Source organism: Tribolium madens, unplaced genomic scaffold (assembly GCF_015345945.1).
Source record: "Tribolium madens isolate multiple individuals breed KSU strain unplaced genomic scaffold, Tmad_KSU_1.1 Scaffold_19;HRSCAF=116;Tcas5.2_LG9, whole genome shotgun sequence".
Lineage (NCBI taxonomy): Eukaryota > Metazoa > Arthropoda > Insecta > Coleoptera > Tenebrionidae > Tribolium > Tribolium madens.
This window is the reverse complement of record NW_025400983.1, coordinates 6,594,596-6,620,991: the sequence shown is the minus strand read 5'-3', so window position 1 is coordinate 6,620,991 and position 26,396 is coordinate 6,594,596. Positions and strand designations below refer to the sequence as shown.

The following is a 26,396-nucleotide window of genomic DNA, read 5'->3' as shown; positions in this document are numbered from 1 at the left end:
GGTTGACGAATAGATGGTGTCGCTTAACCAAATTCTGTAAAAATTTCAGAAAACAACCAGTTTAGTGGCTAATTTCAAAACAAATACGTAAAAATTCCGTAATACTTTTTATTATTTTGATTTATAACAACACTGCCTGGTGTAGGACATGGAAGTTTACATTTTTTTTTAAGTGTGCTCTGAATTTTTACACTTGTCAAATGCCAAAAGTGCCATTTTGAGTTTACTTGAATTGTGAAAACTGAAACAGTTTTTTTCTCAATTTATCACGAACTTCTGCAGAATTTAGGTAAAGTAACATTAATTTGGAGAAAATTATCAAATACCTAATGTCTATTTTTCTTACGAAAAAATGTGCGATTTTGTGCAACAGGCAACTCATACCCTCTGTAAGAAAAAAAGATAAAAATGGACAAATTAGCTACTTACCATCAACAAGCAAATAATTAAAACTTGTATTATTGTCAAAATTTTTTGAATGTAGGTAATGTTAATAAAGTACCCACAGTATTGATTCGCATATTTCGTAATAATTTTCAATAATTCTCTATTTCCTCCAAGAATTTATTAACACGCAAATGAATTTTAATTTGTATTTTACTGTGTATGGACATGAGACTATAAAATTGGGCATAAAACCTAAAAACACTAATTAGTTTATAATCACACATCGTTATTACACTCAACAAAATAATCTCTGTTTTTATCGACTCATTTTACCGATTCGTTAGGTATATGTGAAGTTTACTTAAGTTATTGTATCAGCAATGTCCAAGTGATTTTTTAAGCAATAAAATAAATGCGAGTCCAAGAATAACTCACCAACTTAATATCTTAAAACATTACTTTATAAAAATAGAATTGATGTACTATTATTTGTATTACCTATAAACTTCCGACCAGACGTGTATACAAATTTTTTACAGCTTCTAAACGTTTCTCTTATTTCAATCAATATTTTTTAATGTGTTGTGTTTCTAATTTGACAGTTAGGTGATACTTTATGTGGAAAAATAAACAAATTTGAAATCATCTTTTATCGGTAAAATTAGACATTTTATGGTACAAATGCAGGTAATAACAATTCTTGGTTTAACTTGACATTTATTGTTATGAGATCGTTGACCAAATCCAATAAAAAAATTTAATGTTTGTCACTAATGCCAAACGTGATAAATGTGAAGGGTAAATACGAACGTTTTATTTTCTTTGCATCTGATTTACGAGGCAGATAACAATTTGCAGAATTGTGATAAAAATAGGACAATTAAATTGTGTGAATTTCGAAGAATAAATCTTGAGAATTTTCTAGTATAAAATAAATTGTAATTGGGTCAAGAGTTTTTGATAGCATAGCTTTTAAATGGCATAATAAATGATTAATTTGATAAACGAAAGCGGAAAACCACGTTAATTGTTTCACTTGTCTCTCATAATAGAGCCTTTTAAGAACCTATTCGAGGCATGAAATGAGACTATAATAAGAATAGTGAACTGAAAGGTTCTCGAGGGAGATTGTATCGTATCCTTAACATATTTATAGTCACAATTTTTTTTTTATTTTTTTAGTTACAAAATGGATACGATCGATAAATGAGGAGTCACATCTTTGGAAAATACTGTTGTGATAAGGTTCTGAGCCGACGCGAGCACGATATTGTCGTTATTCGTTATATTCCCTCGATATCTTATCGCCCAGCCTTATAACAATAAATTATACCAACATTTCCCATCAATCATCGAAAGATTCATAGTTTTCCAGTGGACAAAAAGTCACCGGCTTGAAAATAGAATGTTAACCTCTGACCTCAACAGTTTTACACAGTGTGTTATAAATCCTGAAAACAGATCGGTCACCTTATCAGTTTGCTCAGTTTTATGAGTTTCATGCTTATCAGCAATGGATTTTGTTAAGTAGTTAATTGCATGAGAATATTTTCAAGCATTTTTTTTTTATAAATATACAACTGAAACGGTTCACTCGTGCCTTATACCTTACACTGGAATTTATTTACCCTTAAATCCATACCTGAGTCGCCGTTATCGCGATAAATAACGATGAATATTACATTAGGACGGTAAACCCGAAGAACGAAGTGAATATTTTTTTTTTAATATCGTGAACGAGTCGAATTATAAAATGCAAATTACGTACAAGTTGATATGGGTTTACAGATTTATAATTTCCCAACATTTCCTCCCGTTTTATTCTATGTATAAACAACTCGAAAGAGATTTTAACGAATTTTCAAGTTGAATACAACAAAAGGGTACCAGCAACGTAAAATTCTGATTGGTATTATTTAAAAATCTTTTCTTTTTATTTTCGAAAAAATACATTTTGTTAACATTAAATAAAAATAAAGCATTTTTCAGATTTTTCTAATGAGTAATTATATCACCTTTTTTTTGAGATAGAAAGAAGCTCTTTATCTTTATCTAACCAGAAAACTTCAGTTATTACAATAGTGTTTTTTTTTTCATGTCGTTTCATGTGTCAATGGAGTTGTAGTAAGAAATTTTTAAGAAAGATCATATTTACTAAGTGTATTAACACTATAATTAACTTTTTCTTCTTATGGATGTGTTGAAATTACAGTAAATTTGCAGTTATATGACTAGTGTGTAATCCATGTTTCCGCAAATGTAAATATTTTAAGCTTAAAGTACGAGTGTAGTAGAACATTTTCCTGTGGCTATAATAACTTGTCCTGCCTGACTTTAAAACGACTTTTTACTTAAAACTGTGCCATAGTGAATACTTTTTCTGTGTGAAAATGTTCGATTTGAAATTGATTTTTGGTCCGTGTCCGATCCAAAAAATGTTTCCTCGTATTATATTTTTTACAGACTGTGTTACAGCCGTATAATTAAATTTTACGACGCTCATATCGTAAATTATTATTACGTCTATTTCCTTTCGCGAAGCCACATTTTACCAATCTGACAATGTTTCTTATTTAAAAACCCGTATCGAATTTAGTGTCGTTAGAGCTGATTTTTCAGTGTCCATCTCATCGGTGGCCTCCTAATTGGCACGGAGGTAGTTAATGACGCGTCGTAATTCACGCCGTCTTCGTGACAGAGCATCCTCGTCTCTCCTTCTAATATTTTGTCTGAGTTGTGTTATGGTTGGAAATGCGCCAGGACGCCTCGCTTAGTGGCGTCGCATTTACCAACGCCTCGGTCTCTCTTTGTCAGCGGACGCCAACGACAATAATCCGAAGACGACTAATCTTCTCGAATGACTCGTTCCTACATTCCGCTGGCACGTACTTTACTCTCTTTGTTTTTCGAATAATAGGCACGTCGAGTGCCGTTACAAGCAGGTGAAAATCAAAATTGCCAAAGGGAATTTGTATTAGATTAGATTTATGTAGCATCTGGGAGGAATTATCAATTGAACACATGGCTATACAATGAAAATTATCGCCAGGATTTATTGCCGGAGTTTACATTACAAATTGCTTCTGTTCGAAATAGAGGTTTTCATATAATTAGGAGGAAAAGTAGTTAATAGGAGCGATTACCTAATAGGGAGAATTTATGCCAATAGATTTATTTTCACTCAACTGACTCAATATTAACCCAGACTAACTAATTTTATATTTAAAACGCGCGTAAAGCTCGGTTCAAATTGTTGTGAGCTTGTAACGCCATCAGTTATTTCTCCTAATTGAGTTGTAAAATTTTCAGTTCTGATAAAAATCAAAACATTAATTGTTCGTTTAAAACATAAATAGATCATTTGCCAATTATTACGGCCATTGGCCCTCGATTAAAGGTAAAAGTGAATTTCATCGGCTTAACTCAGTCGGTCCTCATTTAGCAATCTCTATTTAGTAACAAGTCATGAATTAATTACTTTATGACATACCATAACTATATTATTATTTATAGACAAGGCCGCCGCAAAAGGCCATAATACATCCATCAGATGAGCATTAAACGTATACACTGTGGTTAGAAAAATAATTGATTGACGGCTTCCTTGAGACTAAGGCCGCTTTCTTTACGTGGGTGCTACTAATTCCGAAATAATTTGCATTGCATTTAGTAAAGCAATAAAATTCGAATTTTTATGTGAAAAAATGTGAATACTTAATTCGCACGGAAAATGATTTGATAAACAATCTAATAAGAATTTGAAATTATTATTTTGGCAGGGACGCAAGTGTTGTAATTAATAGTAGAAACGTTCACTGTAGAGAAAATTGAAATTGTTTTTGCATCATTTATTATTTTCAGTGTTTAACATGCAAAACACGAAATCGATGCAATTAGCAAATTAAAATTCCGTTTTGCATTTACGTTACTTGTGCTGGTTTTTATGGCCGATTGTACATATAAATATAGAAAGAGAAGTGTGTTTCAGTCAAAAAAAACTGTGAATTAATAAAAATTAAGCCCAAGTAAATGTTATGAATTGTATTAATAGCTCATTATAAAACAAGAATGTTAATACCAAACTTCGATAAACTATAATAATAAAAGGAAATACCAAGTTTGTTTAGAATTTTGTCTGAAAGCCTTCGACTTATGGGAGAAATTTTAACTTCATCAGTGTCTCATTTTTCGTAAAATATACAACAAGAAAATTCACTCCACGAGCGAGTCGAATAATTATAACTTTACTTTTTACATTACATAAGTAATATTTTTTTCCTACAACCCTAACAAAAAGTAAGTTTTTCCACCCTAATTTCAGAAAGGAAATTAGCCAATTACTTCCCAGTGAAGTAAAACTTTTCCTCCCTCATCTGTCAAAATTGCATTAAAAATATACAGTGAGCGGCAAAATTATGGAATAATCTTAAAATTTTCGAATTGGTCAATTTCCAAATATCTCAACTTAATTTAAAATTGCATGTTTGTTTTTTGTTGATATTATTTCACTTTTTGGATGATTTTTTTTCGAAAACTTTATGTAATATTTTGGTGTTGTTATTTCGATAATTAAAAAAAATTATTGAATTTGCTAAAAAAATTTAAAATTGTGTATTTTTTAAAAAGAAAATTGACCTGTTCGAACGTTTTTGCCAAAACAAAATACATATTTTTAGTTTTAATAAGATTATTCCATAATTTTGCCGCTCTCTGTATGTAACCTCCCCCATGGAAACTGAAAAAACACGCTGCTATATTTAATAGCGAAAAATTGTGTTAATCAAGAAAACTTGTTATTTTTGAAATTTTTCTTGCTGGTTTGTAGGAAAAATTATATGTATTACACTGGAGGAAAGTGTCTTTTTCTCCCTTGTAATACAAATATCTACAGTTTAGTTCAAAAAATGTTGAAAATTCCAATACATGTCCTTTTTCCAATTTTTGATTTGAGAATCGTTTAATTTTGCGATTAGCTTTTCACTGTCTTAAATCACTCACGTATCAACGGAAAGCATAAAACATTCTTTGCCTATGTACGTAATTACTTTAACGTAACTGACGTATGAAGCAACAGTAGCAAAAACCGAAATAGTATTTTATTCGCTTTCCTTTATCAAAACCTGTTCAAAGCCAAGAAAAGTGGTTATAATTGGTAAGAGTTTCATCTGATCCGATGTCGAGGAAGTAACTACAACTCCCATTGGCGATGAACCCAATCATAAATTGAAAAATTTTTTGCAACATTAAAACACAATTGGATTTCGCAAATTGTATCGTTTGTAATTAATTGGAGAACGTGCAGTTTTGTATTTTGCCGGAATTTATAATTTACAATTGACTTGAGGAGTTAATTAGGAAATAATATTACAGTGTAGATTGGTAGAATCGTGATTGTAGAGAAGGAAAGTTTGCGATAAATCTTGAGGGGCGACAAAACTTGTTTCACAGCACTGCGACTACTGGGTCATGACAGTTTCATGATGCTATCTGTTATATTTCTTGGTGCTTAATCATTGTAGATGCAGTCGTTGATTTTCAGTTTGTATTGAAATTTTCGTTTGATAAAAATCAGATGATGGAATTAAAGTGTATTAAAATAATCAAAGGTCAGCTTCCCCAAAGGGCAGAGGTTAGACACGGGAATCAGGCCATAAACAAGATAAAATAATAAAAATAATAAATTGACGTTTTTTGAAACTCATATCAAAGTCTGAAACCACTTTCTTATCGCTTTGATTTTTGATTTTGAAATCTTTACATGTGTAATGACGTAAACAACTGTTTAGAAATATCGAGGCTATTTCCTTTGAATCCGCTCAACTTCCTGTTGTTTGAATTAATTGCGATTGCATTGTGGTTGTTCAAGAGGGTGCTACAAAAGCAAAACGGCTTCAATTACGCTCTTCTTTTGCCATAGAACCAGTCTCGACTTATGAAACTAATTACATTTGCATAGCAATGAGGCTATAAATTGTTATAAAAAGGGCAAGTTTTTAGTGTTTTTAGAAGTTTCGTGTTGGTGAGGTGGCATGCCGGCGGCTATTAGTCGCCGTTGACCCGCGATATGCAAATGTATCGCGGATTAGTCGATCGATTTTTCTGCTACCCCCACAACTGACCACTAGAAAATAGAATGCACGATACGGAATTACTTCACACAGTAATTTAGACAATAGCTGTTATTTCGAGACGGTTCTATTTTATTTATAGAATTAATTATAAACACAGCGATTTTCTAGCGAGGCAATAGGGTAATCAAATCGCAAGGAACCGTTGATTTACTTACCTCCAGTGTTTCAACAAGGTGTAATAAAAGGATTATTACTGTCGTGTGTAGATTTGCGCAAGTTCATTTCGAAGCTTTCCTCCAACGGGATCAAAGAGATGAAACCAATAGCGTTCAAGGGATCGACGCCCTGATTGCGCAGCATCCCATTTTATCTTTGCACTCTCACATTTTGTTGGTTTTATTTTTAAATGAATAAAATTTATTTAGTCAAAAAAATGCTATTGCATTTCATTTCCTAAATATTAATTCTTTTAACCTGAATATCAAAAATGTCACCTTCTATCCTTCTAATGAGGTTACAAGGAGCTTTAGCGATTTTTAACAGCTTCTTGTTAGACTACAAAAAAAACCTATAGATACCAAATAATTGTATTAAATAAATAAAGAAAGGCAATTCATGTGGTTGACTGTTTTGCATTTTAATATTGTCATAAGAACGCCAGTGTAGGTTGTTTTATTTTTATACTGAGTGAATAACGGTCAGGTGAACAAACGGGTTAATTTTGGTGACTTTTATTAAAAATTTTGAAATTTATTTTTTGACATTTTTATGTCTATTTATTGATACTGAAGATCTTGTACATTTTTTTAAATTATTTAGTAAAAGTATAAAAAAATTACTAATGAAAGCCACAATTAACATTGAACCGAGTTACAAATTTAGGATACAGCTTTCTTATTTCCTCTTCTAATAGCCTGTAGCAAAAAAGATGAAAAATTATTTTTCCACCAAAAATAGAAAGTGCAAAACTCATAACTTCGAAATTTTTATAGATTAATTTTTTTGACATTTTTTCCATGTTCCCGGTATTTTACCTTATATGACATTTTTTCTGGGAGTTCTGGCGCACCCTGTATAACAAGAACTTCAATTCTAGGTTAAAAAATGTACTAACATTAAAAATTGTTAGAAAACTCGTTCACGCAAATTAAAAATTTGTCACTTTTTAAAAGCAATTACAAAATATGTATAGGTATGTACAGAGTGTCCCACCTAAGACTTTCGAATTAAATATGTCTATTATTTGCCAACGGATTCTAACGAAATTTAAAATGTAGAGTATTTGGTACGTAGAGATTAATATCGCATTTCTTAAACAACCCTAGTCCTTTAAATGTATTTTAACATGCCTTTTAAAATTGCTAAATTACTTAAAATTAATTTAATTTAATTAATTAATTTAATCACACTTGATTGTCACGCGACAATGACGTTGACATTTGACGTTTATTGTTTCTCTAACTTCTAAAAATAATAACGTAATTTAGGAATTGCATTACTTTTTTTTAATTTTAACAACATATTCGACGTATTTCTGCTGATTGAGACGAGTGACTTTGTTATTTTTTTATGTAGAGGTCAATTTTTTAGTACAGTGATGGACAGGGAATTTTGTCCACCCAATTTCTGTGAATTCACAAAAATTCACTGTAGTCTGTGCTTTATTGTCATGATAACTGACATTCAAATACGTATTGTCAAATTTAATCAAATTCGAACATACCAGCAGTAAGTGCGTTTAATAAAATAAAAATGATCTCTCTAGTACAAAAGGGTATGTCTCAAAGATGTGTCTCAAAGGTAAAAAGTAACAAGAAGCATCAAGCATTCTGTCAATATGACAAACGTTAATCAAAATTCTGAAACAAGGTTAGGAAAACCTAAAGACTAATTTACACTTTTAATCTGTCATGGAAATTGGGTGGACGAAATTCACTGTCCATCACTGTACTTAACAATATAATAGTAATTTCGCTTAATTTTAAATTGGAACAATATGTGTTAAAATTATATTTTTTTATCTTGAGGTAATTTTATTAAGACTAATTGAATCTTAACCTTTTAAGTTGTCTACATTTTAAATTATATAAAAATCCGTTGGCAAATAACAGAGATATTAGATGCGAAAGTCTTACGTGGGATACCCTGTATTGAAAATTACTACTGATACTATAAGAGCATTAAAATTAACAAAAAGAAGGAAATCATACCTATTTAGTTGCTGAGGCATAGTCGAGGCAAATAAAACACATGACATGAGTAAAGAACTACTTTAGTGGCAATTTTTCTTTACTGATGATTTTATGTAACATTTAGTGAAAACATCGTTTTCCGTTAGAACCTACTAGTAATTACAACAAAAATTCAATATCTTTGCACTTTGTCTCGTGATTTTATTTTATGAAACTCTAATCTTTCACTGTGTACTAACTATGTAACTAACAACGAATAACGATGGTGTTATATATTCTGTCAATTTTTAGATTTAACTTGATACATCAGCTTTACTGTTGTAATTGTTATTGTTAACGTAATTTTGGCAAATGGCATAGGTACCCTAGTTTTCAAAAAAGTCACTAATAATTTTATAAACATTAACATAATTATAATACATACATACCAGGTGAATAAAAAGTATGGAACCAAACGTTTTTCGCTTAAACCATTAATTTTTTGGAAAAACTAATTGATGAACGATAAAGTACTTTAAGATGTAGTGTTTTATCAAGAATAATTTTTTTTCGAAATTTTCTTTTGTTTTTGAGTTCTACAAGAAAAATTATTTTTTTAAGTAGCAACCCACTATAAAACCATTTTTCTCATAAAGGTTATGATCTAAGGATTACAACTATACTCGTTTTCAAATTAATGTGCATCGAAGTAGTCGTTGAAAGGGATAACTTTAAGGTGGCAACCATGCGAAAATTCAAACATTCCTAACATCAATCTTCCCTAAAAATATTTTTCAAATAATTGTGTACCTCAGGTAGCAAAAAATAATTAAAATTGACAACGTAATTAACATAGGGTAGCAAAACATAAAGACATTAATGACACTCTACAACCTACTTGATGCACATCAGTATGAAAAAGAGTATATCTACTTCATAATTAATTTTTTCAAAAAAAATTTGCACATAAATTGCAATTTTGAAACAAGAAAAAAATTCGTTGTCAAAATACGATCTCATTTTTTATATTACGTTAATTTATATTAATTATTATTTTCTGAAAACAAATGATTTAAAACAAAACGGCTTCGTTCCATACTTCATATTCACCATATAAGAACATTGTTTCTCCAAAGAATTTATACAGCACCAGCTATACAGCACCACCTTTAGTATTAATTAGTAAGTAAAATACTTTTTGTGCATTTGCAATAATTTAAAAAGGAATTTCGCACCTGTCTGCCGAAAACATATTTAGTTATTCATTTATTTATTAGCATACCACCTTAATATGACCTTTTTTGGGTGAAGTACTCTTAAAAAATACGATGTAAGTCATCTTTCAAACAATAAAATTGTATTTTATTTTAAATTAATGTCCTTAAAAACACCCGGAATAAAGCCTAGATACTCATATTTGGTGTTCTTGTGATAGAAGTTTCAAAAGACTTGTTGTTGGTAAAGCTAAAGCTGAAATGTTTCGATTTGTTTCTTCTCTAGTTCTTATTTGTAGGTAAAGAAATGTGGTACGAAATAATCCCCAGTTTCCTAATTATAACAGTAGCAGTGGCAGCCCCTCACTACCTCACAGGACCTTTTAATTGGCTACTTTGTGGTCATTACTACCGAAGGTCCATGTTAGACAAATATGAAGCATTGCAATATTTACGCGATAAAAGACTCATCGATCCTTATAAACTTTTTGGTTTGGAAAATATCCCCGACGAAGAAGAAACAGAAGGTAAAAGAGAACCATCAGAAAAATAAAGTCTTTTTTGATAATTAATTAGTTTTTACGATGTGTGATTATTATGTAGTTCTGAAAGATTAATAATAAGTGAGGCGTTCAGAATGAGCTCTCGAAATAATCTTTAGGTGAGTAGACAAGTGTCAGAGGATTTTCCCTTTGCTCTTAGTTGTTTATAAATAGATAGTCTCATAATGTAACATATCGCTCCCGGTTGAAACATCAATTACAAATCTATTTATAAAGAGCGCAAGTGATTCACAGGTCTTTATGATGTCCTCAACAACAAACAAAAACAACGTGACGTTTGAATTAGGACTGTTATAAAAGACATTAGCAAAGCAAATCGCAAATATAAGGGGGTCACCGTATAACTCGCCTAACTTCTCTCGTGATATAAATCAAAGATGTGCCGATTTGCATCGATTTTGCTCTTGTTGTTTATATCCATTTATGTAAATGATGCGTTTATTTTCATGTTCCAGTAATGATTTATTTCAATACATATAAAAACTTTTGATTAACGATTCGCAGGCGAAAAAAATTAAAATTATTCGCTTGACCGGGAATTTAATTAGATGGACATTTCGATCCGTTACTTTTGTAACATATGCGTGCTGAATATTGTTATTTATTTATTTATTCATAGGTCACCACGAAGTGTCATTTGTGCAGGAAACATTTTTAATACAATGCAAGGAAATGGAGCTTAACCTTTTTATGAAAATCGGACGAAAAATTCGGTTTCGGGCGTCTCTCGTGCGAGAAACGAAAACAAAACTCACACAAATAACTAATTTACAGTATGTGGACGGCGATGCTATTTCCTAACCGCATTCTTCTGGTTATTTTTGAAGCTTGAAAGCGTTAGCTTTTACAGGTACAACGTGAAGATGTCACAGACAAGCGTGGATTAGCTTAAGTGTAAATTAAATTCATTTTCCCAAAAAATAAAAGGAGTGAAAGCAATAACGCAATGATTTCAAAGTTTTCGTCATGAATTGGATTAAGCTCAAACTAATCAATGAATGGTATTAGTTTGACTAAAATTGATTTATTTGTTGATAGTATAAAAACGTAACAGGTGTCAGAAATTGCGCTTTCTCTGTCGTTTCACTTCATAATACTAATTACGTATAATTAGCGGTTATTAATTTATTTATGATTGATTGTGAGCGAAACAAAAGTTCGTTGTGAAATATCCCTTATTGATGAATTATCATTTCCATAAGTTGACAATGTCACCGAAGACCTAAATTAATTCAATTATTTTAATTCGTTTAGCTTGCGTATGTTGAATTTCCCACACCTTCTTTTACACTTAAATTGCGTGCCTCGCATGGCATGGAACAAATCGATAAAGCACTATTGATTTTGGCACAGAAACAAACATTATTACTACATAGGTTTCTTGGCTAATGTGTTTTGGTTCTTAATTATTATTTCGAGTGACGACTTTATCCTAATTCGTTTAAAAAAATAATTATCAGATTTTAGTAGAGTATAAAATGTTACTACTGGACCAGATCAATTGGCGCATGGAAAAATACATAAAGACTGATCAAAAAACCAACAGAAACTACCAAAAAACTGTCCAAAATCCTTCAGATATCACGAATTTTTAAACACCTCAAACATACCTAAATATCTATAAACCACCAGAAATTGGGCACACGGAAAAACCGTTGAAAATCGCCCAAAATTATACAAAATTACCTTAAAAACAGGAAAAATCTTTACAAATTTTCTCATTTTTAGACCCCCCAAAAATTGTGTTTCATTTCTGGACCAAGCCAATTGGCACATGGAAAATCCATAAAAATCGGTGAAAAACCAACAGAAATGACCAAATAAGACCCAAAATCCTTCAAAAAATTACGAATACACCCCAAAAGTACCCACTAAAAGTTGGGCACACGAAAACACTGTTGAAAATCACCCAAAATCATATAAAATTACCTTAAAAACAGGAAACATCTTTACAAATTCCCTTGTTTTTAGACACCTCAAAAACAGCTCTTCATTTCAAGACCAAGCCAACTGGCGTATGCAAAAATCAATTAAAATTATCTCAGCAAAACTGCTCTAAAAGCATTGTCAAATCTCTAGTTTTCACACACCTCAAAATAGCTTTTCATTTCTGGACCAAGCCAATTCGCGGCATGCAAAAGTCATTGCAAGTTACCCAAAAAGAACCTAAAAAACCTTTTTTTTCAAACACGCTAAAAATAATTTTTCATTTCTGGGTCAAAGCAATTGGCGTGTGTACAAATCAAAGAAAAGTACTTGAAAAACTCACTTATCTTCAAACACCCCAAAAATAATCCAAAGAACTCCAGACCACCAAAATTGGGATCACAAAAATCGTTGAAAATAACCTTGTTATAGACATTCCAAATTATCATTCATTTCTGGACCAAAGCAGATCACTATTTAACTTTGACAGAGTTGTACAAAATCTTGCAATTTATTAACCTAATTTGGGAAGATAAATATATGCTAATGAAACAGTGTTTTTATTTGAACAATATATTTATTTATATCGAAGCAAACAACTTAATTAAAACAAGACTAAAGCATTTCCTTCATTTAAAAATAGGTGAAAGATTTAAGAATGGTAATTTGTAATTTACACTAACTTAGATAACCTAGAAACACGATGTACATGAAATCAACAGTTTATCTTGAGTGTGAATAAAAAACATCTTGCCTATTATTAATTTTTTTGATGTTCGTTAGATAAGACAAGCTGACACTTTTATTTCGATTCATATGCAAACCAATGTATATTCTTTGTTCAACTCGCTGTTTGAACTCTGGTTTTCTTAATATACGGTAATACTTGTTTATTAGTATTTGGCTAAGAGCTTCAATGGCTGATTCTCTGAAGCATTTTACTTCTAAAATAATCGCAACACCATCAATTCTGATTATTAAAATATCAAGTCTGAAATGTCTGTTCTTTCTAACATAGAGCTCAGCATGAGTTTCAAAGCTGGGATGATCATTTGCAAAAGAAATTAAAGGCGCACGAAGTTCCTCTCATTCGATGGATATGGAATCTCGAAAAACAATTTACCAACAGATTTGGCCAAATTGCGGAAGCTATGTTTATTGTCTGGTTGTAAATTTTTGAGTGCCTGTGTGAATGCTGAAATTCTGTCCCCAATAAATTTGTGATTCTTGATAAAGAATGGTAGAGTATATAGTTTCTGTGCGAGTTCTTCCCCTATTTCCTTATTTGGTAAGCTCAACCACCGTTGTGAGTTTGTGTCACTCACGTTAAAATAACCACAATCACTCATAAATTGTAAAAATAAATCTACTGTGTTATTAGTTACTTTTGAAGATAAAGGTGTATTTATCAATTCCTGTAAGTGTTGTATATGTGTGATCTGAATTTTTTCAATTTTTTAAATCTTTACTGTATGATCCTGAAGCATTTCGAAAATTCGGTCTCGTATTGGTTCAAGTGAAAATACATTTTGCAAACATGCCATGTCAACTGTTTCAATCCAAAACTTTCGTGCGACTTTCTCCCGCATAAAGTTTATAATAGACCAGCCGTTATATAACTTTATATTTTTATTGAAGACCACATAGCCATCGCACCAATATTTAGCCTCACTGTATCTCTCTAACATTCCCACACTTTTAAGAAGACTTTTAACTTCCTTCTTGTTGAAGCCATAAAACTCGGAAAGTTCGTGGTCACCCAAATATTGCAAATGAACGATGTTGTTTGCGTGGCCTGATAATACCCTGGCCAGCCGTACACAAGCGTTAATCAAACCACGATCCACAAAACTGTTATCCTTCAGTAAATTAGACATTAACGTGGCAATGAAATTAATTGTCTGAGCATCTGATGTTTCCTCCATAAATAATGCCTGGCCAATTGGACTGTCGTATTCATCGATTAACATTACTGCTTCTTTTTTTTTTTCAAAGTGGATATACAGAAATTGCGACAATTTTTTTAAGGCTCCTTGCAATTGAGCTTCTTTTAATTTCCCATATCGCAGTTTGTTCAATAAATAAGCAAACAATGCTTTATCTTCTTGATTCAATCGTTTACTCTGCAAAATGTACTGATGGTCAGAGAAAACATAATAAATAATTTCATTAAACTGAGCTAACATGATCTTGAACGTAGGGCCAACTGCAGCTTTAAAGTTCATATAAATTACTGGGTGACGTCCGCAGTGTTCTTTGAAAAAATCGTTTTGTTCTATGTAAATCTTTAGGTGGTTTTCTTTAAATATTTTATAATTCGCTGTCAGCTGATGGTCAGCTTTCTCCACAAATTGACCAGATTTTTTCTTTGTATTGTTAATGGCATTTCCGTTTTCGTCCACCACTATTTCTAAAAACGTTTTCAACATGTCCATGTTCGAGGATTTCCCAATTCTACTAGGAGCAGTGACCAATATTATACCGCTAGTATCGAAAAAAGCCTTTATAAAAAGGGTTTTGTCTACGAAGTGAGTGCACTCTACCAATTTCTTTAACCGTGATGTATCAAGTCGAAAAACAGGATTCATTTGCATCTGTAAAAGATGGGTTTAAATATAGAATATTCTATATAAAACAAAACGTAATTCAACTAGCAGGTGTTGCATTACTTGCAAAGAGGCGAAAAACGTACCTTTGGACGTTTAGACGGCGGGCTATTCTCATAGTGGATGAGTGCAATATTACCAGCACACTTACTTGATTTTCCATGTACAGCAGCCATTATTTGTAAAGTTAAGGAAAATTAAAATTCAATAATCTAAAAAAAGACGTGTAATTATTATTTTTGTAAAGATCATGAAGGTGTTTATAAAATTACATTGGTATAGATTATAAAAAACAAAGCAGGGGATCAACCCTGTAACTTCCATGCAAACTTGAACACAGTTTTAAATTAAGCTCAGATACCAATCAAAATGTTCCCATTACTAGGTGACCAGGACTAACTTCAATAAAAGATTTTTTATTTTTACATCCTTACATACAAGGTGTTTCACACAACTTTACGAGGCTTGAGCCTAATGTACGCACCCAAATATACAAAAGTCACAAAACACTGGATACAAAAAATACACATTTAATTATTTAATTTTTGGAAACCCATGACAGTAGTTGTCAAACTAATCACTGTTTCGTTAATAGTCATAAACTGCAGTTTTTCAGAAACAATTATCATTTGTTCTATCAAGAGACGGCATGAATGTGATTCTAGTTTATCTATCTTAATCACTAACTAACTAAGAACGTTGTAATTTTTGAAAGGGTGAACAAACTGGAGAAGATTATCTAATTTTTCAAAATTTCTAATCGAGTTCGTATCGGAATATGTATTACTGATTGCATCTTACAGGCGCAGGCCTCGTAAAATTATGTGAAACACCCTGTATTGTATTGTGTCTTTTTTAATTGTTTATTATTCATTTCATATTTTCTAAAAATATAAATGTTATGTTCCCAAGTTGGCATGACAATGAAACTAGTTGTTTTCAAATATATATATATGTATATATATATATATCAATTAGATAATTTTTTTACATTAAAAAATGACGAATAACAAAGACAATAAAGTTGTAGCAGAATATTATACACCATTAAAAATAAGACAACCATCTGAACTCCAGCAATTCAAAAATAATTACAAATCTTTTACTCAAGATAAAAAACTAAATATACCAAAAAATATCAATGAAGTAACTCAAATGAGAAATCGTAATTTTGCTATTCTCAATTCGACTGTAAATAAAAAACTAACAAAGACAGAATTTTGAAAATCTGCAAAGTATTTCTAGAAATTTCCTCAATATGGGGCTAAATTCAGTTGGAATTAAGATTGCATGTAAAACGAGAACAAATGAGAACAAACGGGAACAAAAGAGAGAAATAGTAAAATAAAAAAATATTCGATAATGTAATACCCTATTACTTTTTCATCAATTCTACCAATTATACCAATTTGAACACATATTTAGGCTTCTTTCTATATTATGTCTGTCTCTCATTCTGTACTATATTTACTGTATAAATGTTGAAATGTGTACCTGACATAATGTAAAAAATTGCCCCAAATTAAGTTAACCAAAGACCATATACTAAGTATAATATTTTATAGCAAAAGAATCGTAATAAACAATATTTTTAGTCCGCATAAATCCAATTGTGGTAAAGAGCTGTTTTATGATAATTTAATCAAAGAAATCAGATTTGTCACTGTTTCAATAAAACGAAACGGGAAGTTAATAAAAAAAACACATTTCTGATTATTTTTGCAAATTTTCACCACTTTTGTAAAAATTATCATGGAAAACCCATGGACAAGACGAAGTGAATTACTGTTCGGACGTCAACATCAATAAACAAAACCATATTATGCTTATGCAACCAAATACACCGAAATTATATAATTTTTACATTTTTTACGAGTATATAGTTTTTAAACCCCAATATTTCCTCTACGATTTTTAAAAAGCCTTTACAGAAACATAAAATTCAGAAAATTACCTAACCTCTACCTAATTTTTTTAAGTACAACACAGTAATAGTATAATAAATATAATTATTCTACTAATTACTATTTACTACCATATTTTGGACGTGAAAGCAATGTTTTTAAGACATTTTACTTACCCCGTAAAAATAATTTAGTAATATACAATATACAACAAAGAACACTTACAACTTACAACAATTTTTGCATGCGCTAGTTGGCTTGGTCCAGAAATGAAAAGCTATTTTTCGGGTGTCTAAAAATGAGGAAATTTGTAAAGATTTTTCCTGTTTTTAAGGTAATTTTGTATAATTTTGGGAGAGTTTCAACGGTTTTTCTGGTGGTTTATTTTATATTCAGGTATCTTTGAGGTGTTTAAAAATTCGTGATTTCTGAAGGATTTTGGGCAGTTTTTTGGTAGTTTCTGTTGGTTTTTTGATCAGTCTTTATGTATTTTTTCAGTCCAGTAGTAACATTTTATACTCTACTGATTTTTAAAAACAAATTACTAAAGCGTAGCTTAATTAGACCAAGATACAAGACACACACTAATGGTTAATCTAGTAATAAACGTTCAAGGATGTCCACATTTTATTAAAAACGCATAGGTGTTGCGGGACACTTTCTCGGAGGGGGTTTACAGAACTAGATCTATTTACGTTTTAAAAATGATGGAAGATTTTTACTCGAAATTTGATTAGGATTATTAACAGGTTCAAGTGCATTCGTTTCATTGACATTGAAACATTGGCGGTTAGAGAAAGTGGCATTAAACTTTATCGTTTCGGTCAAGAAAAATTCGAGGTATATTAATCGACGCAAGTTGATGGTATTTTCAGGGAACAGATGCCATACGTTTTAAGTTTGTCCGAGTGATGACAGAAAGCGGTTAGTCTTAGCACTGGCACACAGACGAAACTCGTTTTCTTAAACCAAAATAAAAATATTTTTTGAGTGTTTTTTTTGTTAGTTTTATTTAGAACAGAACATTATGACTTAAAAATTGCATAAACTTCTTAAAAAAATACCTTCTCTTAAAAATACCAAATACCTTTTCGTATCTAGCAAAAAAATTAAAAGTAGTCAAATTTTGTCCAATTCATACCATAAGTTTTGGGTAAAAGAAACAAAAAAAATTCAAATAAAAATACTCAAAATTTTATCATCCAGTTATCCGAGTTTGAGTTAGGCCAATTTAAGCGGCATTCCCATGGTATGTTTTTACTTACCTTGAGGTAAAAGAAAACAATTAATCAATAGAAAAATATTTTATTAAATTCCTGTTTTTGAAATACAACATTCGTCTTATTTCGAAACGTCATTTTCCCCATGATAGATTGTACCTGCCGTAAGATAAATTTATAAATAATAAAATACCTTAAGAAATATTGCGATTTTATGGTCATTGCAAGGCTGTAACTTCCACTTGGTACTTGGTAGGTTGTTTATGGTTTTGCAATCATCACATGCACTCTAAGAGGATACAAGAGATTAGAGGTGTATTACGAAGACTTGTATTCAAAGTCTTCGCATTTTTACAATAATACAACGGTTTGTAGCAATAAGATACCGTGGAACACACTTTTTCGAAAAAAAAATTCAATCAGATGCCGCGATAAAAGAGAGATAAACCTCGAGTCAGCCATCCAGTAAATATTGTTATTAAATACCAGCGATGCATCCCAACGTTAAATGTAGTTCCGAGAAGTATTTGATAGATTGGGTCAGTTTCTTGTTTTTGATAACATCTCGCAATAAAATGAATAAAAAGAACAAGTGTGAAAATCGGAATATGTGTAGGAGATAAAGTCGGTAACATGGGTTTGTTCTCGGCGGCGTGTTGAGTCGGGAGAGATATCAACTGGATAAGATGAGTGCACAACAGCAACCAGACATATCTTTCGGGTTTTGAACCGTTGCCAGTTATCCAACGAACAAAAATAAAAGTTTTCAGGCTAATGCTGGTCGAATTTCCAGGAAAAAATGATCAAATTCGATTTTAGTTCGATGTTGATGGGAAGACATCACTGACCTGAGTAATTAATTTAATTTCGCTTGGGGTTACCCATATTTAAGAGCCATTAAAATAGAAATTTTATGCTTGGTGAGTTCTCACCCCCTTTGCAGTCAATCCCCACTTGTTCAAACATATGTTCGGGCTTAAGTAGATAGTGGATCCATTTTTCATCCGGAACAAACACATGTGTGGAGGGTAGACCTAGACGACACATTTTACTACTTAATAATTTTTTGATAGACGAGGGTTGGCCAGTACTTAAAACAAAGTAATAAATTCGTTTTACGAAATGTAATTTCCTCGGAATAACACACAATGGTAATAAATTTAATCGTGCATTGATTATATACTAAATTATTTAAAAATGTTCAGTGTGTTTTGAAAGGTAAATCAGAATGCGATAACATCAATAATTATTATTAGAAAAGTCTAGTCACAGAAAAAATGTGATTTAAATAACAAATAGTGAGCTTCTAGGTTAGCTTTCTCCGACGACGTGATTTATCAGATGACAAAGGGCAATTATTTACAGCAATTTCCATAATGCATCCGTCTGCTGATTTTTAAAATCCTCACCTTTCTGAAAAATTTTCTTACGCAACAAAACAATAAAACGGATCGAGATATTTGGCAAGACGCGTGAAAAAAACAAAGTAAAATGTGGGAGGCCTGTAGCAATTTAAGAATGTGTTTCAGCATCGTGCACTCTTTCAGTGGGAGGAGGATTTATATTCAATTATGTTGCGATAAAAATAAAAACGAACACTCGACGATGAATTCTCGCACAAGGAAGTCTAAAATTCTACTTTTTCAAATTAATTTAATGCACCCGAGAATTTTAATTAATTAACAACCGGACGAAACGCAGTCGTATGTATAGGGTGATGAATTCGAAGGTGGGGCTTGCATTATGTTCCCATTAAACGGCCACTTCTTCGTGGGGTGTGTTCCAGGCGTTCTCAAACGTCGGTCAGCCTGGTTGCCTAATACAGGGCGTGGAAGAGGAGTCCACCAACATTTTGATAATCACTGTTTGTATGCGGGTCGTTTTTAATTGAATACATCCATTTAATTATCAACCCTCGAATACAAGTCGTCGAACGTAAAGTCTCTGAGTTATAGGACGAAGAGCGAATTCTATTGTGAAAACGGAAACGGTGAATTACTAAAACGTGTGGCTGAATTGACCCAATTCTAGGCGTTTCGGCGCCCACTGAATTGTTTCAGCATGTCTAATGACAATCTATAAAAAGAGTACTTGACTTTTATACATTATCATTATGCCGAATAGAAAGTTTTAAAAACAGAAAGCATTACAATTAACCGATTGCTTCAGAATTCGACTTGAAAACCATCAACTCGTTTGATTTTTTTTATCACATATTTGTGTCTGTGGTGGTTAGTTTCGTATTTCTGACAATACAATGACACTCCTTGACTGATAACGCTGATAAAGATAAGTAAATGCAAACAAGGCTACTGTTTGCCTTCCTTAAATGGCTAGTCGAATAAATACACTTTAGTAAATTATGTAAAAAGTATCTCGTTTAGATGCTTATTGTCGTTACGATTAGATCGAACGGCTCGTGACGGATTTATTTACATGTCTTTGAACTCGAAACGGCTTATCTGGGATTGTTATTTATTAGCTTGAAGAGTGGTTAAGTGAAATTCGCCAAAATTTGTCTTTGATTGAGAGGATTTTGCGAAACGGCGTGTCGGTTGTATTTCAGAAGAAGGCGTGACTGCCAATAACCATCAACTATCTTTACAGACCCGCCAGATGTCCAGATGGTACCCCGGGGGACCTTCAGATGATAATCATTAACACTAACATATTTACGAGACCCTTTATTACCCCCTGCACTATCTAAACAAAAAGATTTTAACCGGAATTGTATTGTACGACCGATCTTATCTCAGTTAAACGGAATAATAACAGCAATATCTTCATTTTTAAGACATAAAATCACTTGTGGTAATAATACATTTCTACTGCACTGGAATTATTCTTTAAAAATAATATTTTTCAAACAGGCAGTAAAATATTGCATTTTTTACCAAGTCACGATGTCAATATCCCTTTAACACCAACTCCAAATTCCCTAAAACTCAAATAACTATCTTGTAATTCTTAAAGATTTTTGAAGAAAGTATAGAAAAAATATCTAATGTTACTGGTGTGACTGTATACATATTTCTATAAAACATGTATAATGCATACTCTCTCCCCTATATTGGTTCCGGGTTCTCAACCTTTAAAATGCTGCGGAACACCAAGGCAAAAGTATGATGTGTCGTGGACCCTCTTATGAAATATACAGGTTGTCCGAATAAAACGTCAAGATTTTAAGGGGTCAATCCTGAAGTCAATATGAAAAAAAAAGTTTCTATGCACCAATGGCCGGAAATGCTTCCTAAGAGGAAGCTAGAGCTCTACAAATGAAGAACAAAACATCTTTTTTTTTTCAATTGTCAATTGACAAAAATTTGCTTCCGGAATAATTTTTTAGCGCTGAATCTACTAGTGTTAATTTTTCCTACGACAGATTCGTGGTTTGCTGATTAATTTTCTTTACAAAATGTCTCTTCTTTTATTTTTGGAAGACGCACCATTTTCGAAATAAAACGGGATTTTCTTAAATCGTGCACTGACTTTAATTCCGAAAAGCAATCCATGCAGTGAGTTTTTCATGATCGAATTTCTTTCGAAATTAGAAAGCATTTACGAACATAGGTCCATAGGAACTTTTTTCTCATATTAATCTAAGAATTGACGCCTCAAAATCCTTTAACGTTTTTTCTGGACAACCTGTACATCTAATTAGAAATAATTAGTTTATTGGTTCTTGAATTGACATTATCTTCCACTTTTTAGTTATTTTTGATGATGAATTTGCGGCCCCATTTTTAGATTGTTTGGGAACCACTAATAAAAACTAATAGTCAAAATACCTATAAATTAAATAAATCTTAGGTAGAAAAAGTGGTAATACTAGCCACTCTTTTAACAATCTGTGTATGTGTGTAGTATGTTCTACATACTTTTTCTTGTTAAACGAAGAAAAATTTGAATGCAGTTTTGCGTCTACGAAAAACAGTATACCTATTACAACGGAGGGGAAATATTCTACTATAGTGAGAGTGAAACAACTGATTATTTGATTAATTTTACTAATTTCATGACACCGTCGAGCTTCATATAACTTCAAGTCTTTCGGATAGCTAATTTGAGCTTTATGGTAATGGAATATTTCCCATCACTGTTGTAATATACTACAAAATTTCCAATTTGTATCTACTGGTAATTTTTTTAATTCTATATTTTACTGCTAGTTTGGACTACCAGTGCTAGTCCTACACACTGTATAGCCTCGTGTCTTAGTGCATACTTCTCCTTTCTTCCGTACTTTGTTTTGTAGTTCCTGGATGATTTTTCATAGATTGTTGTGACGTCAGATGAGGGTGTCCGTTTTGTGTCCATTTTTGGCGTTCTGATGGTGGAATTTCCTTGCAGTTTGTCCGCCACCACCCACCTGAGCTGAGCCGCCTGGACCGGTTATCGCTTACCGGTTACATTATTCGGTCTGTGCACTTAGAGAGGACCCACTCCCTGCATAGCAATACCTGTGCCGTCTGTCTCTATCGTGGCATAAATACGCAACTATCTGTTGCAAATTGATTGTAAATTGCATTGAATCACGGTTTCCTTTTAAGTAGATACAACGTGCACTCCTCTAATCGTCAATGAGACCGAGCAAGTGTTGTTTGTACACATATGCACGCGTGCACCATCAACCTTACCTCCAGGACTAATCAAACGACATAATAACTATATTTTAAACAAAGTACTAAAATAAATTAGAACGAAAAGTTTTTCCATATGTTTTTTTAAATATTTTTCTCGTTGAAATTGCATCTTTGGATTTTTAAAGCTAACGACTAGGTATATGCATGTCAATTACGTATAACTGACGTCCTATATCTAAATGACACGTTTCACCTGTGCTTTAATATAATTTATTGGCAGTGGATGTAGCCGGTTGAACAGACAGGTTGCAAACTTACGGCATTTATAAAAAAACTTCATCTTTTTCTTATTATAGTCGAAATTTGATATTTACGTGGTTTTTGAGCTGTTACTGCGTATATTTGACACTAAAAACAACTTGTACAAATAAATAATACAACATCGTACAATAATGTATATTCAAAAGTTTTTTCTTTTCATGGTTATTTATGGTTTACGTTAGGTTGTAGGTGTCATATTTCCGTTGAAAAATAGGGTACCGAAAAACTGTCATTATATGTATGCGACAATGCAAAAATAGTGTACTTACCGTCAGGGTTCGTATTGTTTCGAAATGTCTAAGTATAAACGCTAGAACGTGACTGTGACTTTCCAATACTTCCTACTTGCTAGTCACTTTAATTAATTTCTGTTAAATTAGGCTTGAAATAGTAAATACAACTATTAGAAACGGGTCTTTAAATAAATTAATTTAATGGGGATCTGCTTAGTCGCCACTATCTGCCACACAGATGAATTACCCAAAAAAATATTTGAATTTCTGTGATAAATAGTGAGAAAAAAAATAATACCAAAAGGCGGATTGAAAAATTTGTTAACTGACAATTTTAAGCTAATCCGATAATTATTTTTTGTTGTTTTTTCGTTTTTTCATTTTAAATCTTTTTTTTTATACTTACATTATGTACTTAATATGTCATATTGAGATAACTATACTTAAAATAAGATGAATTAATATTTTACATTCAAAGTTCTATTTAATTTGACCCACATGCATAAATATTTTTCATAAATATAAAATAATAATGGCCACAAAAATAAGATGACAAAATGTAAGAATTAACAAAAGAAATAAAAAAAATTGAATTTATAAGTTACATACAGGGTGTTTCACGTAATTTTACGAGGCCTGCGCCTGTAAGATGCAATCAATAATACTCCGATACGAACTCGATTACAAATTTTGAAAAATTGAATAATCTTTTTTAGTTTGTTCAACCTTTAAAAAATTACAACGTTTTTAGTTAGTGATTAAGATAGATAAACTAGAATCATATTCATGCCGTCTCTTGATAGAACAAATGATAATTGTTTCTAAAAAACTACAGTTTATTAATGAAACAGTGATTAGTTTGACAACTACTGTCATGGGTTTCCAAAAATTAAATAGTTAGAAGTGTATTTTTTGTATCCAGTGTTTTGTGACTTTTGTATATTTGGGTGCGTACATTAGGCGCAAGCCTCGTAAAGTTGTGTGAAACACCCTGTATTTTCTATCCTAATATTGTCAAGAGTGTAATTAATTTATTAGTGTTTTTTTAATTATGTAATTATTATAATTTCATTTTGAAAACTGTGTAAAAAATTAAACTTTATAAAACTTCTATCATTTTTGTCAGACAACAATTTTGTTTAAATTCGTTTACTCTGTATTTCAATAAAGTGCCATTTATTGCAGTGTTTACGACAGTGAAACCGTCAGGTTCTCCTGCCAAACATTGTTATCAACTTCCGTTTTTGCCGGCTATGATAACTGTCACTTTCGACATTTATTACCGCAACGTTTACGATGAAATAACGAGACGTTTGTCGCAAAAGCCATTCCCCAATAACGGTGTCCAGATAACACCGAATGTAATCATTGTATAATTTTAATGGTGCGAAATTTAAAACACAAAAAAAAATTATCACAGGAAAAATCTTGTTGATAAGAATACTTTTCAACTAATCTTTATTGCATTGTGAAAAGTTGCGTGCCATTGGTCGGCAATTTGTATCCACCAAGAAACCTCGTTTAAAACACTAAACTCCGATTCAGGAAGAACAGGAATTGATCGACCTCAAAATTATCAAGCATGAGTGTCATCAACCATTTTTCCTGTCAATGTCACTTTGACATTAATCACAACTTGTCGGTGCTTTTTAAAACTCAAGAATGGGTTGTGACGGTGGGACAATCCCTCGCCGTAACGAATTAGTAAAAGTCAAACAGAAACCCGAGACGAAAGATCACACCTCCCATTTAATTTTTCAATGGAGATATTGCAATCTAAGCCAACAACTCCTCCAACGCCCTATTGTTACATGTGGTTTGGGCAAACTTTACAACAAATCGGCCGTAATCGAAGCAATTATTAATAAAGAACCGCTGCCGAATCATATTAAAAGCTTGAAAGATGTCCTCGATTTAAATCTAACCCGGAATACGGAATTTCGTGAAGATACAATTATGCGAATTGAAACTTCGCCCTATATTTGTCCTGTGACAGGACTCGAAATGTCGGGGAAATTCCGGTTTGTTGCACTTTGGTCCTGCGGGTGTGTTTTCGCCGAAAGGGTTATGAAAAATGTTGAGATGAAAGCATGTCCCAAGTGTCTGAAATGTTTTGATAAGAGCGATATTTTAGAGTTGAATCCTGATTCCAATGCAGAAGAAACAATGAAACAGAGGATGGAATTGAGGAAAAAGCGGAAAAAGAGTACGAAGAAGATTGTGACTAAGAAAAGAGTTAAAGTTCAGTTTGTTGAAAATTCGCAGTGACAATCGCCACATTAGCAACCACATGTCGTGTCATATCTTTTGAAATATGTGTCTGTATCCGGTGGAGATACCACATGGATGTTTCCCGTAACGAATTATCATCCAACATGGAAAAAGTCTTTTCTAATCGAAACGATCCAATCATATTATCAGTTATTTTTGTTGTTTGTTGCTACATACATTTAAATCGAGTTTATCACAGAAATAGCTTCAATAATTAAGTTTGTGATGTGTATTAAATAAATCAGTACCCAGCTGATAACTTATCGAGTTTATTACTTATTTTGAACGACCTTTTAACATAAATATAGACTTAAATATGGTAAACAGGCAAAAGGTTATCACCAATCTAAAAATAATTGATACAAAAGTGCAAACGGAAAATTATTGGGTGAACAAACCCAAAAAATCAATTAAAACAAGGCTGTTACCCAAACCCGTAATTATGAAAAATATCTCTTCATCTAATACGAATTTAAACGCTTCATTTTCAAAACCGGTACTTAAAGATGTATTTATGCTAAGTTGCATTTTCAAAATATTTTAATTACACAAGACCACTTGTTGAAATACTTACGTGTACAAGAGTGCGACATGTTTGGAGTGGCTTATAATAACAAACAAGGTTTAAAAAATAAAACAGGAATTAACACAAACTGTGTTTTAAAACACATGAAAAGAATCAAGACACACGTGTCAAAGCTATTCGCACTATCATTTCTTAAAATTTCTATTAAAATCACCCCACTTCATAAATTCACTGTAAACTACCTTTTAGTGTCATCCATGACTAATATTGGACAATTAAACTTTTCTCTGAGTGACGCTATTTTTGAAGTCAGAATGACATAAACATGACAAGAGTAAAAAATGAGGTTATTGATGTAAAGGTTGTTGTAGAGTTTACATTATGAAAATTACAATACTGC

At 31.9% G+C, this 26,396-nt stretch overlaps 1 protein-coding gene across 1 annotated transcript; it reads left to right on the top strand.

Moving 5' to 3' along the window:
* Positions 1-45: 45 nt before the first annotated feature.
* LOC123015519 lies at positions 46-25,722 on the top strand. The gene is made up of 3 exons (XM_044415286.1): positions 46-289; positions 10,143-10,370; positions 25,334-25,722. The coding sequence occupies exons 2-3, from the start codon at positions 10,151-10,153 to the stop codon at positions 25,465-25,467; spliced, it is 354 nt and encodes a 117-aa protein (XP_044271221.1). The 5' UTR covers positions 46-289; positions 10,143-10,150; the 3' UTR covers positions 25,468-25,722.
* The last annotated feature ends 674 nt before the right edge of the window (positions 25,723-26,396 follow it).